Source organism: Chanodichthys erythropterus, chromosome 23 (genome assembly GCF_024489055.1).
Source record: "Chanodichthys erythropterus isolate Z2021 chromosome 23, ASM2448905v1, whole genome shotgun sequence".
Taxonomy (NCBI): domain Eukaryota; kingdom Metazoa; phylum Chordata; class Actinopteri; order Cypriniformes; family Xenocyprididae; genus Chanodichthys; species Chanodichthys erythropterus.
This window is the reverse complement of record NC_090243.1, coordinates 2997777-3011245: the sequence shown is the minus strand read 5'-3', so window position 1 is coordinate 3011245 and position 13469 is coordinate 2997777. Positions and strand designations below refer to the sequence as shown.

The window sequence follows — 13469 nt, the reverse complement described above, 5'->3', positions numbered from 1 at the left end:
GTTCATGACCCCTTTAAGGATTATAAATATGAAAAATAGGCAGCAAACCTAAGGCTGAAATGATCTTTAAAACAAGTTTGAATGCAGTGGTACAGTACGTTAAGCGGTTCAAGCTGAATTAACTGTAGAAAATTCAGGGGAAGGAAACAAAATGCTTGCCGCAAGCACTATAATAAAGGTTTTCCCATCAGCCAAGAGCTTTCGTAAGCATGTGTGCAAGTTCCAGGAATGCCACTACATAGTTGGGTCAAAAACACTCCAACATTAGACCACGAGTGACCTGATTTAGAGATGATTTAGAGAAGCTGTTGTTTTCATCGATTCATCCAAAACAGTTGTCAAACACTAGTTCAAATGGAGTAAGCAACAAAACTACAGGCTTAATTACACAATGTGCTCATTGCAGATTCACTGAGGGATGTTGTATACACAAAGATGTTGTGCATATCACTCTGCATTACCGTTCCTGCAACCTGCATTTCTTTGAGGCCTGCTGTTAGGGCTGTTTTAGCATTTAACAATGATTTTCACTTAAGAAAATTGTTTGTTATCATGCAATTTCATATAATTTTCAACTCAAATGTCATCTAGTGCCAGGTCCGCACATTTTCACAGCAGAAAGAGACAGTTCTGGCCAGGAAAAATTGAACCAGGAACCAATAACGCCAGAGGCCTGGGGTGCAATAATGTCTGCAAGTTCAAAACAACAAAACAAAACTAGATCACTGCCATTATAATCATGAAACTGTTTACAGAGATGTTCAATTGACAGACACTCCGTGTATGTCCTAATTCTGTTTGTTTCTCCATCTGTCTAAAATGATTTTATTTACAAATATCATATGTGTGAAATGACTGCTATGATTTTAACTCATTACAATTCTAACCGCATCAAAAGCAGCTTGTGATTACATAAGACAGTGGTTCGAATTAAAATATATTCGCAATGCTCATAAACAAAGACGGTGATGTGCTATGTTTGTTTGTAGGCAGGTTATAGTAACATGGTCAGTTACGTCGTTACTCGTCTCTCAAAGTCAGTGGAAACGTGGGCTCCCAGCCGAGCACAGTTTAAAAACCAGCACTATTTAGGTGGAAAACGGATGTGTGTGCGCGTGTGTGTGTGTGTGTGTATAAACCCATCTGGAAGACCACGGTTGTACCCTGGAAAACTGTTTGGGTGGTTAATGTGTGTGTGAGCGTTTAATACAGTGGTCTCACAGACCCCCTGGGAAAGCACATAAGTCTACGTGAATAGGAAGAATTCACAGGCTCTCCATAGAAGCGAGTTTGTGATTGAGCCGACTGGGTTCCTTATTAATCAGTCAGATAGATTAAACGGCCTGGCATCACCTACACTGAGGAACACAGACGGAGAGAAAAACACTTACTGTTGGTTGTTGTTTCAGGAAAAGCAGCCCTTTGTCCATTCCAGCCTTTGTTGTCCATCTGTAGCCAATGTTAAGATAATAGAGGAGCGGGAAGAAATGGAAAGAGAGAGAGAGAGGGCCGGTTTAGCAAACCCTTTTTCATGCATGTCAGACAAGTCGCTTTCCCTTGTTTCCATTAGAAAGAAAGAATCCCTACCAAATTGAGACATCACAGCATAAGTGTCACTAACTTGCAAAGACTAAGTAGATGGGAGATTTAAAGATTAAGGTTGTGTGCACTGAAAGAAGCAGCAACGTGATGATACAAACGTATACATCCTTTTTCACTGGTACCTCCGCCAGGCTGTTCATTGTGAATGTGGCAACGAACGGGATAATTGACTAAATGAGAGAGACTTTGAATAGAATTGTTACCTAAATGTAAAAACATTTAATTAAAAGTTGATGTGCTACAAAAGTCCTCACATTTTTTAATTTTTTTTTTTTTTAATGACACAGTTAAAGGGTTGGTTCACGCAAAAATGAAAATTCTGTCATTAATTACTCACCCTCATGTCGTTCCACACCCGTAAGACCTTCGGAACACAAATTAAGATATTTTTGATAAAATCCGATGGCTCAGTGAGGCCTCCATTGACAGCAAGATAAATAACACTTTCAAATGCCCAGAAAGCTACTAAAGATATTTAAAACAGTTCATGTGACTACAGTGGTTCAACCTTAATGTTATGAAGCGACGAGAATACTTTGTGCGCTAAAAAAAACGAAATAACGGCTTTTTTCAACAATATCTGATTTCAAAACACTTGCTTTTAAGCTTTGCAAATCTTTTGTTTCGAATCAGTGGTTCGGAGCGTGCATCAAACTGCCAAAGTCATGTGATTTCAGTAAAGGATACATGCTCCGAACCACTGATTCAAAACAAAAGATTTGCAAAGCTTCATAAAGCAGTGTTTTGAAATTGCCCATCACTAGATATTGTTGAATAAAGTCGTTATTTAGTTTGGTTATTTAGTTTGGTTGAACCACTGTAGTCACATGAACTGTTTTAAATGTCTTTAATACCTTTATGGGCATTTGAAAGTGTTAATTATCTTGCTGGCAAGGCAGGCCTAACGGAGCCATCGGATTGTAAAAAAGTGTGTTTCTGAGGATGAACGAAGGTCTTACGGGTTTGGAACAACATGAGGGTGAGTAATTAATGACAAAATTTTCATTTTTGGGTGAACTAAACTAAAAAAAAAAGGAAGTCAGAAACAATTTAGCAAAAAGTTCATTTTTTTCCCCATGTGGTTTATCTCCAACAGCCAGATCAAAAATGACTAATTAATTTCTATCATCATCATCATTGTCATCCCAATAAATACTTTTCAGAAGGTAAAATTAATCATTAAATAAATATTTAATTTAATTGATTTATTTTATTTTATTATATATTTATTAACTACTTTATTGGGACAATTAGCTTGCTAAATGAGATACATCTAACAGAAATGTTACTAAAATGTAAAAAAAAACGGAATAAAAGTTGATGTGCAACAAAATTGCCTCATATAATTATTAATGACACAGTAAAAACGGGAAAGTCTGAAACATTTTTGGATGGTTCATTTCAAATATTCAGTTCAAAAACAACATTAATTGCTGCCATTACCGTCATCACAATAAAATTCACTTTTTAGTAATGAAATAATTACATATAAATATTTAATTAAATGATTGATTTTATTATATATTATATAATTTATTGACATATAATTATATTCTACATTTTAAAAGTATTTTTTGTTTTATTATTTGAATTTAGTGCAAAATGTGTTCCCAATTTTTGAACACTAATTGAGATACTTAATCAGTAAAACTTTTTTTTTTTTTTTTTGCAATAAATATTGCATTGATTTGAAAGTACGTGAAATGCAACCCAATAGTAGTATGATTTAAAATAAATTATTATTTTAAAATAGCTTTTATGGCATTAGCTTTAATGGCTTAGTAGCTTGTAGTGTAGCCAACTACTTTGACTCATTTAAATTAAAAGTTGTAACATAATAGTTGCTAACTGTTTACTGTTAATTAGCTTAAAAATTTTTAAAGTAGCTTCACCAGCACTGACCTTTTCTGGAGTATTCTGTAATGGTGTAGAAGCCTTGTAGCCCAGTTGAAGAAGCATGGCCTCAGCTGCATTACGCTTGGCCACTTTCTTATTGGGTCCAGTTCCTGTGGTCACCTCAGTACCTACTTTCACCTGCCAACAAACCAACAGTGGTAGATGTTTAGTGCTGTCTGTCTGTCACTACTATAAAATTGTAACTAACTCAACATTTAGTAGCACTGATGACTAAATGGCAGCAGGATTACATTAAACTGAATGTTTTTGCCCATCCTACAGATACTAAGGTCAGGATTCATTAATTTAAAAAGCAACAATACATTAAATGTGGTTTGAAAGTTTAAAAAATGTCAATACTGCTTATAATAATAATGAAAAAAATAGACAAGCAAACTATAAGCAGATCAGAATCTGTCAGAAAACACAATCAACAACCAGTCGGTATAGTACTATATTCTCTAAAAAAAAAAAAAAAAAGGTTGTCATTCTGTCTCTAAACCCAGACAACCATCTTTTCATATTTATAAGGAGCAAAGCAGGAGGTGGGAAGAGATGGTGTGGGCCTGAAAACCTGAAAACAGACACGTATTGATGCCCACAGACCATAGAGGGAACAATGTGGAAATTTTAGAAGCGACTGGGAAACACAAAAGAAACACACACAAGCAGAGTCTAATGCGACAGTGAAAGGAGCATGGAGAATCAGTTAGAGGCTGCGTTACCGCACGCTCAGAGATGCACGGAGTGCTTTAAAGCGAGGGATTATCGGACAGGAGACAGGGAAGAGAAACTTCTCCAACTTGGATGCTCCTTGGTACTTGTTTACGTGTGTGGTAGTGCTGGATGAGCATCTGACATATCATTCAGAATGGTACTCAACATGATTTTGCTTCATTAGCTATAGTGTTCATTGTACCATTTCTACTTCTGAAATACTGCAGCTTCCCTCCCTGCGGGAAAGTACGTTTTTTCTGTACTCAACTTTACTTCACTCTATTCCACTCCACTCTGATCTATCTAATTTATTCTGTACTACTTTAATCCACTACATGTTAATTTACTCAGCTCTACAATATCCTTTCTGCTCTACTTCAATCCATCCTATCTAGTCTAGTACAGAGTTGAATGGAGCAGAGTTGTGTACTCTATGCCATAGTATTCTATTTAACTCTGAATATATTTTACCCTACCCTATCTACCCCACCCTAACGATTACACCCTTCAACTCTACACTATTCTTGCGGGTTCGATTCTCAATGTAGTTGGGAGAGTGAATGAACTGCGCTCTCTTCCACTCTTAATATCCATGACTGAGGTGCCCTTCAGCAAGGCACCTAATGCCCAAATGGCTGCCCACTTCTCCGGTGTATGTGCCCACAGTGTGTGTTCACTACTCACTGCTCCTAATGTGTGCATTAATTTGGATGATTAAATGCAAAAGACAAATACCAAGTATTGGTTACCATACTCGACCTTCACATCATGTCACTTTCACTTTCGTCACTTCATATTACCTACTCTACTCCAATCCATCCTATCCTACCTAGTAGGGCTGGGCGATATATCGAATGCTTTTGTCACACGCATTTCGTCAGTAAAGCCGGTTCCCTGATTACCGCTAAATCGCCATCACCTGCTTTCAAATGAAGCGGCATTTAATAGACAGAGCCGTAGTTCACTGATAAGACACGCAATATCGCGTTCAATATCGATATGTATCGCCGCCGATATTGAACGCGATATTGCGCGGTTTATCAGTGAACTACGGCTCTGTCTATTAAATGCCGCTTCATTTGAAAGCAGGTGATGGCGATTTAGCAGTAATCAGGGAACAGGCTTTACTGACGAAATGCGCGTGACAAAAGCATTCGATATCGCCCAGCCCTACTACCTTGTCAATATTTCCATTCAACCATGTACAAATTTACACCATACAGTTCTATTTAACTCTGATCTGCTCCCATCTACCCCATCTACTCTATCCCATCTACCCCATTCTGTAAAACTCTACCCAACTTTATATAACTCTACTCTATACAACTTTACAATACTTTATAACAATCTACTCTATCCTATCTATTCTAATCCAATCCATCCTATCTAGACTACACAACTCCATTTAACAACTCTACTCCTACTCTATACAACTCTACACTACTCTATTCAAATCTACTCTATCCTATCTACTCAAATGCAATCCATCCTGTCCAGTCTACACAACTCCAATTATCAACTCTAACCTTCTCTACTCCATACAACTTTGCAATACTATTTACAAATCTACCTATCCTATCTACTCTAATCAAACCCATCCTATCTAGTCTACACAACTCCATTTAACAACTCTACTCCTACTCTGTACAACTCTACACTACTCTAAACAAATGTACTCTATCCTATCTACCCAAATGCAATCCATCCTATCTAGTCTACACAACCCCATTTAACAACTCTACCCTACTCTATACAACTCTACTCCATACACCTTTACAATGCTCTATTCAAATCTACTCTATCCCATCTACCCAAATGCAATCCATCCTTTCTAGTCTACACAACTCCATTTAACAAATCTACCCCTCTATATACCTTTACAATACTCTATTCAAATCTACTCTCTCCTATCTACCCAAATGCAAACCATCATATCTAGTCTACACAACTCCATTTAACAACTCTACCCTACTCTATACAACTCTACTCCATACACCTTTACAATACTCTATTCAAATCTACTCTATCCTATCTACCCAAATGCAATCCATCTTATCTAGTCTACACAACTCCATTTAACAACTCTACCCTACTCTATACAACTCTACTCCATACACCTTTACAATACTCTATTCAAATATACTCTATCCAATATACTCTACTCCAATCCATCCTATCTACATAACCTAAACAACTCCATTCATCAACTCTACCCTACTTCATACAGCAGTTTTTGAATGTAATCTAATGGCTTCGGAAGACTTGGAATATAGTGCACAAAAACTTTCATGGTGCTTTATAATGTGTTTTTTTTTTTTGCCTTTTGTGGAGCACAATTTCAGATTTTAACCTGTCCTGTCTGACTGATACCCAATCCGGCAAATGTCACAGTATCGGATCGGTGCATCCATCTTCACACAAATCTACTCTATCCTATCTACTCTACAGTTTCAGGTCCACACTACTATATACTATTCTGTCCTATCTACTCACTACTCAATCCTACGTACACTTTTTTTTAACTCTCTAATACTATATTACCCTATCTTATCTATTATACTCCACACAACTGTATACAAATCTACCCTTTTTACACTAATCTATATTACTCTACTAGACTCCAATGTATACTGTTAATTTAACTCCAATCTACTGCACTTTATCCTATACTTCTCTTCCACTCGATACTCTATTCTGCTCTAATCTACTGCACTCCATATACTACACTACAAAATGCTCAAAGAACAAGTGCAGATATCAAAAAAAGCCGTACAAGTTCTGACTGGTCATCTTAAGCCCAGGGTTAAGATTCTTTCATGATTTAAGATCCAAAACGAGAGTCCAAAAGCAAATCCAAGTTGGAGCCATTTCAAAAAAATATGTGGAAATCTGAGGCGATTTGAGCCAATTCTGCTAGTATTAGTGCGGCTTTTTTCACAGGGACTAGGTACTGCTGTTATGACTACAGGGGGCTTCATTTTTACTGTATGAGGTAAAGTCAATTTTTTCACTGGGCAGCGAGCAATACAGTTATTGTTTGTTTAATGACCTGTAATAAACCAGCGGACATCAGCCGGTGATGTGATGTGTGCTAAGTGCATAGGTGTGATGCAGTGAACAATCAGGAAAAGAAAACAAGCCAACAGTCAATATTCATCCATGCCTGGGATTTGCATATACCTTCATGCAAGAGGTCAATGGCATAAATACACATATTTGTTGAGCTGGGCAGAAGCTTTTGCACAAAGTTGTGTGTTTAAGCTTTGAAATGTGCTTGGACCTAAAGTCCACGGGCAAGTCATTGTCATCACGTAAATGATCTAAATTAAGACTAATTATCCATTAACAACTGCAATGAGTTGACATTTCCAAGAGTGAATAAGCAACTGTGTGTGTAAAAAGAGTCTCTGCCTGACTTTGACAGAGCTGAAGGTCAGTGGTAATCAGAGCCAGAGGAGGTGACAGTCTTTCTGATTAAGACAGATTGCACAGTGGGAGGTTATCAGTGTTTGTGCAGGACTCATCTGTCCTTCACTCCCCCCCTCTGCCTTATAGATTTTCTTTTACTTTATACCTCCTGATTCCCTCTCTTATTAAATTTACCTGCATGATGAATTCTCTACGGCGGGGCATTCCTCTCTCTGAAAGCAGCATATATTCAGGCTCTTTCTCCTTTTTGGCCTGTTGAATCTGAGCCAGTCTGCTAATAGGGTTCATGCCCTGTCCGTATTCTGGTCCTGTCTGAGAGAGAAATTGAGAACGAAAAAGAAAATGAGAATGAGAGACACAGATAAAGCAGCAGAGGGACAGATGGACGGCTGGTTAATGTTCACGTCAGTAACCCTGTCAGGAGAATGACAAAAGAGTGAATGAGTGCGTGTGAATGAGTTACTGAGTGAGTGAGTGAGTGAATGAGTGAGGCTATAAACATCTGTATGATATAAAAGTCTTTCTATCATTTTAAAAGAGAACAGCCTGAATTAATTAAAATCATAGATCACACAAAATGAGATCCCTCATGTTGTTCCTGGTTTTTTGTGCAACAAAAAAGTGAATTTCTTAACAACTTGCATTTCCATTCAATAAAAATAAATTTGGATTAGGGCTGTCAAACTCTGAAATGACAAAGATTTTCAATGAATATGACATTTATTTCAATCTGTTTGTCACCAAATGCTATTTTATGGCTTCAGAAGATTTGTATTGATGTATTGTCATGTGGCCCACTTTTAAGACATTTTGGTAGCACTTCATTTTACAGTCCTGTTCCACATGTACATACGATGCACTTATTATAGCAATTATAATAACTGGGTTATAATTACTAACCCTGAACCTATCCCTAAACCCAACCTTAACCCATTTAGCTACCTTATATTACCGGTACTTTCTTGGGTAAGTACACTGTAAGTACACATACTGTAAAATAAAGTGTAACTGACATTTTTTATGATTTTTTTGCTCAATCATTTTCATTATATGGAAAAGAGCAACCATTGTTTATCGTTTTTTAATAAACTATTCTTCAGGTTCTGTGTGTTAGTTGATCATCATGCCTTACTTAAACCATAAAAGCAGTGGTTCTGAACCCGCGGCCCGTCACAAATATAAATGCCCGCAATATGCAGACCACAAAAAAAAAAAAAAAATTATAGCTTTACAATTTATTTTTGTTTTTAAATTTAAATTAAAGTGAATTAAACAAATATAAATGAGCTATAATGCTTTATTTGTCATATAAAATCATTTTGGTGAGCATTTATTATTTTCAGACATCAGACCTATAGGCATGTACTGACGCAATCACTCAGTTAACGAACACAAGCAGGCGCTTTGGCAGAATTTCAACAGTAGCCGTTATTTTTGTAAATTTAGGGATCAAAATTTGTTATTAGAGGAGAGTCGTAACATTAGCAGCAAAGGTAAGAAGAATGGAAGAATCAGTTTGCTGTTAATGAGCGAGATTGGCAGTACTAACTTGACATATGCAAAACCTACAATTTCTAAAGACTGAACTGTGAATTAGATGTGTTAATTTGATGAAGGCCTACTTGTATTTTAGATCAATAAAAATAACCGCGGCTGGAATGAGCCCAACTCTGCGCGCACTCGCGGATCCGATGCTGCGCGAGGGATTGGAACGTGACAGAATGCTTGATATCGTCAGAGATTGTAATTGCAATGCGCTCAGTGTTGTTTGTAAAAAGAGCTGAGTAACATTTGCTTATTAAGGCGTGTGATTGTTTGGTGACTATTGCGATGCTGTTGGAGAGTCATACAGTCATACAGAATTAAATAGCAACTTAAAGTGATTGTATAGTTTGTGTGTTCATTACTATCTGATTATTATTGTAAAGCTGATGTCATTAAGTTAGTTTTTATTTGTTATTTATTGTGCCCAACATCTAGGTATAAGTATTGCACACTGCCCAATTTCTATATCCTAATTATTGTTAATGTAATTCATTTTTCCAGGAGCTCATTGCTTCTACCTTCAGTTAAACTGCTTACAGTGATTGTAAATTAATTGCCTAAATTAATACATTATTTGCTAGCTGCATTCTTTAAATTGTTAAGACATGCATTCTCTGTAAAGCTGCTTTGAAATGATATGTATCGTGAAAAGCGCTATACAAATATATGTGAATTGAATTGAATTGAATAGTATTATCTGCTAATACCATAACATTAAATCTGATTGGTTTGCATTTGTGACATCATATGTAAATTATATGTGGCCTGTGAGACTTGCACTTGGACCATTGTGCGGCACACTGGGGAAAAAGGTTGAGAACCACTGCATTAAAGGATCAAATTCTACACATTTTTTTTTTTTTTTTTTAAATATACACTTCCAAAGTTTGGGGTCAGTAAGATTTATAAAAACAAATTAATACTTTTATTCAGCATGCATTAAATTGATAAAAAGTGGCATTTACAATGTTACAAAAGATTTCTATTTCAAATAAATGCTGTTGAACTGTAGAACTTTATATTCGTTAAAAAGATTTCAACTTTGATCATAATAAGAAATGTTTCTTGAGCACCAAATCAGCATATTAAAATGATTTCTGAAGGATCAAGTGACACTGAATACTGGAGTGATGATGCTGAAAAATCCAACTTTGTCATCACAGGAAGAAATGACATTATAGAATATAAATAAAAATTATTATAAATAATATTTAAAATTGTAATGATATTTCACAATATTGCTGGGGTACTGTTTTTTTATTTATTTTTATTTTTTTTATACAAAGGTCCATAAAAACAATTTAATATTGATAACAGAATTTGAGCTTTGTTCATTGATAGGGGTGTTGGAATTTATACAAGCACGAAGCCTTTAATTTGGCAATTCCTTTTGATGCTGCTAGTGGTACAGAAATTACATACCTCACCTTTACATCTTCCAAAATACATCCCATAATACATTCATACAATTCTAGTGAATTCAATCAATGTAATATTCCAGTCATATCCACCACTATGGAATTATTTCTGCCCTTTAATGTCTTCTAATGTCTGTCTTTCTCACCTTTAATATGGTCTTAGGCCGCTTCTTGTAATGCACTTTGGGTTTCTCCACCACAGGAAGGACTGGCAGTTTCTTCAATTCTTGTAAGATGGAGAGGGCCGCTCTTTTTTTGGAGAGTTTCTTACTATTCCCCTCACCCTCGGCTGAGAACTCCCCCACCGTCACACGTGTGAGGAAACTCTTCATGTGTGGGGGTCCGCTTTCCTTCAGCACCTGAGGGGCATGTAATGAACATGTTACACAAGAGAACACATATGCATGCACAAGTGGGAACAGAAGTTATTCCAGTCATGCTCCCTTTCTCTCTGCCCCTTAGGCCATGTCTGCTGCACGCTCTCTTCCTTCTGCCCTTTCTCTTCCTCTTTCTCAGCAAATGGGAATACTGCTAATTAGACTCACTGCACTCGAGCTGTCCGCCTTAACACCCGGATCAATAACTTATATGGGGAGAGAGACCACTGGAACTTAAGAGACTGCACCTGGTTCTTAAACACACACACCAAGTATGAATATATGAATATGAATATACATTAATATGCATATGAGTGAATATAAATCAGAAGCACACACAAATGAATGCAGAAATGAATGCATAAATGAATTCACAAATGAATACATAACTTTCATTTATATATATATATATATATATATATATATATATATATATATATATATATATATATATATATATATATATATATATATATATATATATATATATATATATATATATATATATATATATATATATATATATATATATATATATATATATATATAATATATTATAATATAATATATATAAAATCTGTGTTGTTACTGTTATATACTAAAATAAAACACAAACTATAATTAGAAATGTTGCCTTCAACTAAAATAAAATTAGAAGGACTACAATTACTAAACTTTAAATAAAAATAAATTAAAGCTAAATAGAAATATTCCAAATTTAAAATAACAAAAGCAAGTAATAAAATTACTCAAATTTGAACTAAAATTAAAAGCTGAAAACTGACTAATTTTAAAATTAACACCAAATCAAAATAATAATATATAGTATATAAATAATAGTAAATATATTATATTATATTATATTATATTATATTATATTATATTATATTATATTATATTATATTATATTATATTATATTATATTATATTATATTATATTATATTATATTATATTATATTATATTATAATTATTTTGGTTATTGTTTTATGGCTGATCAGAGGTCATTTTATTCACAATCAATCAAACTGCATTTTTGTGTCACAATTTTGTGCTTACTGTTCAACCTCTACTATCCAGTTCTCACAAATGCATGTCGTGAGAAACCAAAATTTAATGTAATGCACATGTAATCGTATTTACTTCCTGTGACATCATCAAGATGGTCAACAGAACAGGTGAGCTGCTCTGAGCTCTTTAAGAGCAACACTGGGGGGATTGAGTTTCACGCAGACGCACATACACAGCTGAGGGTGGGCCTCTATGTGCTCAGTCAGAACTGAAAGTTATCCGTCTCCAGAGACTCCCTCCTCACATCCTCTCTTCACACACATGACCATTCTGGCATTCATACAAACATGTGACACTCCAGTGAAACAGGCTCAGCTGAGAGGAGCCAGATCACCATACAAAACTAATGAAGATTATCACATCTGTTTCAAAAACAGTGGCAAACTTCAATAAGCTTCATGGCTTACACAAATGAAGCTTGGATGCCCATGCCAATTCAAACTCTGTGCAATGCCTTAAAGGAATAGCTCACTCAAAAAATGTGTTCATCCATGAAGATTGTTATTATTAATCATCATCATTTTGTTCCAACTTTGTACACTGTATTTTTTTCCATGCAAAACAAAAGGAGAACTTTTGTGAATGTTCCTGCAGTTCTTGAAAGAGCTTGAAAATGGATGAAAAAAGTAGGGCTGTCAAGTGATTAATCGTGATTAAAATAAATAAAATTTGTTTACACATAATATATATGTGTGTACAGTGTATGTATTTATATATTCATAAATATACACACATTTGTAAACAAAATTTAGTTTTGGATGCGATTACTCGCGATTAATCGTTTGAAGTACCACAAAAGTGTTCTATATGACTAAATGTCATATGTTTTAAGTTTTCCGAAGCCATATGATATCTGAACAGACAAAATTTTAACTGGAAATTCAAAACTAATCAATCAAAATAATCAAAATGTAGGTCAATAAAAAAAAATTGTGTCAAAATAAATACAGGGTTTCTACAGGTTTCATCAAATCTAATTTAATGCTTTTTAATGCCTTTTTAATGCCAATTTTTAAAAAGCTTAATGCCATATATGTTGCTAAATGTCAATAGATGAAGTCATACGGCAGTTAGAATATTCATTATGTCATTAAGTTGCATTCGCATTCTGCCAAGTGTCAACCCTTTACATTTGTTTGCTTCTCTGCCGCTACCTCTTTGTGCTCACATAATGTATTTTATTACAGCTAAATTCCCAATAAAATTCTTTCATCTATTTATTTTCGTTTTTTGTTGTCAGACAATATCAGGGTTCCCACTCTTTTTCAGCAATCATTTTCCAGGACTATTCCAGGACTTTTTTAATTTTACTATGGCAGGAATAAAAGACAAGGATCATGTCCTAAAGTAATATATTGCTCTCAAAGTCTTTAAAAGGCATACAGTTTATTGCCATGACTTAACTATAAAATCAG

At 35.1% G+C, this 13469-nt stretch overlaps 1 protein-coding gene across 4 annotated transcripts in view; it reads right to left on the bottom strand.

Annotated features, from left to right (window-relative positions):
• Positions 1-13469, bottom strand: part of stau2 (staufen double-stranded RNA binding protein 2) — a 153262-nt gene that overhangs the window by 79753 nt on the left and 60040 nt on the right. For all 4 annotated transcript variants that reach the window (XM_067377626.1, XM_067377628.1, XM_067377629.1 and 1 more), the window contains exons 8-11: positions 10754-10966; positions 7819-7956; positions 3505-3636; positions 1392-1449 (exon numbers count right to left, since the gene is read on the bottom strand). In XM_067377626.1, coding sequence (XP_067233727.1) covers positions 1392-1449; positions 3505-3636; positions 7819-7956; positions 10754-10966 — 541 coding nt within the window. The remainder of the gene's footprint in view (positions 1-1391; positions 1450-3504; positions 3637-7818; positions 7957-10753; positions 10967-13469) is intronic.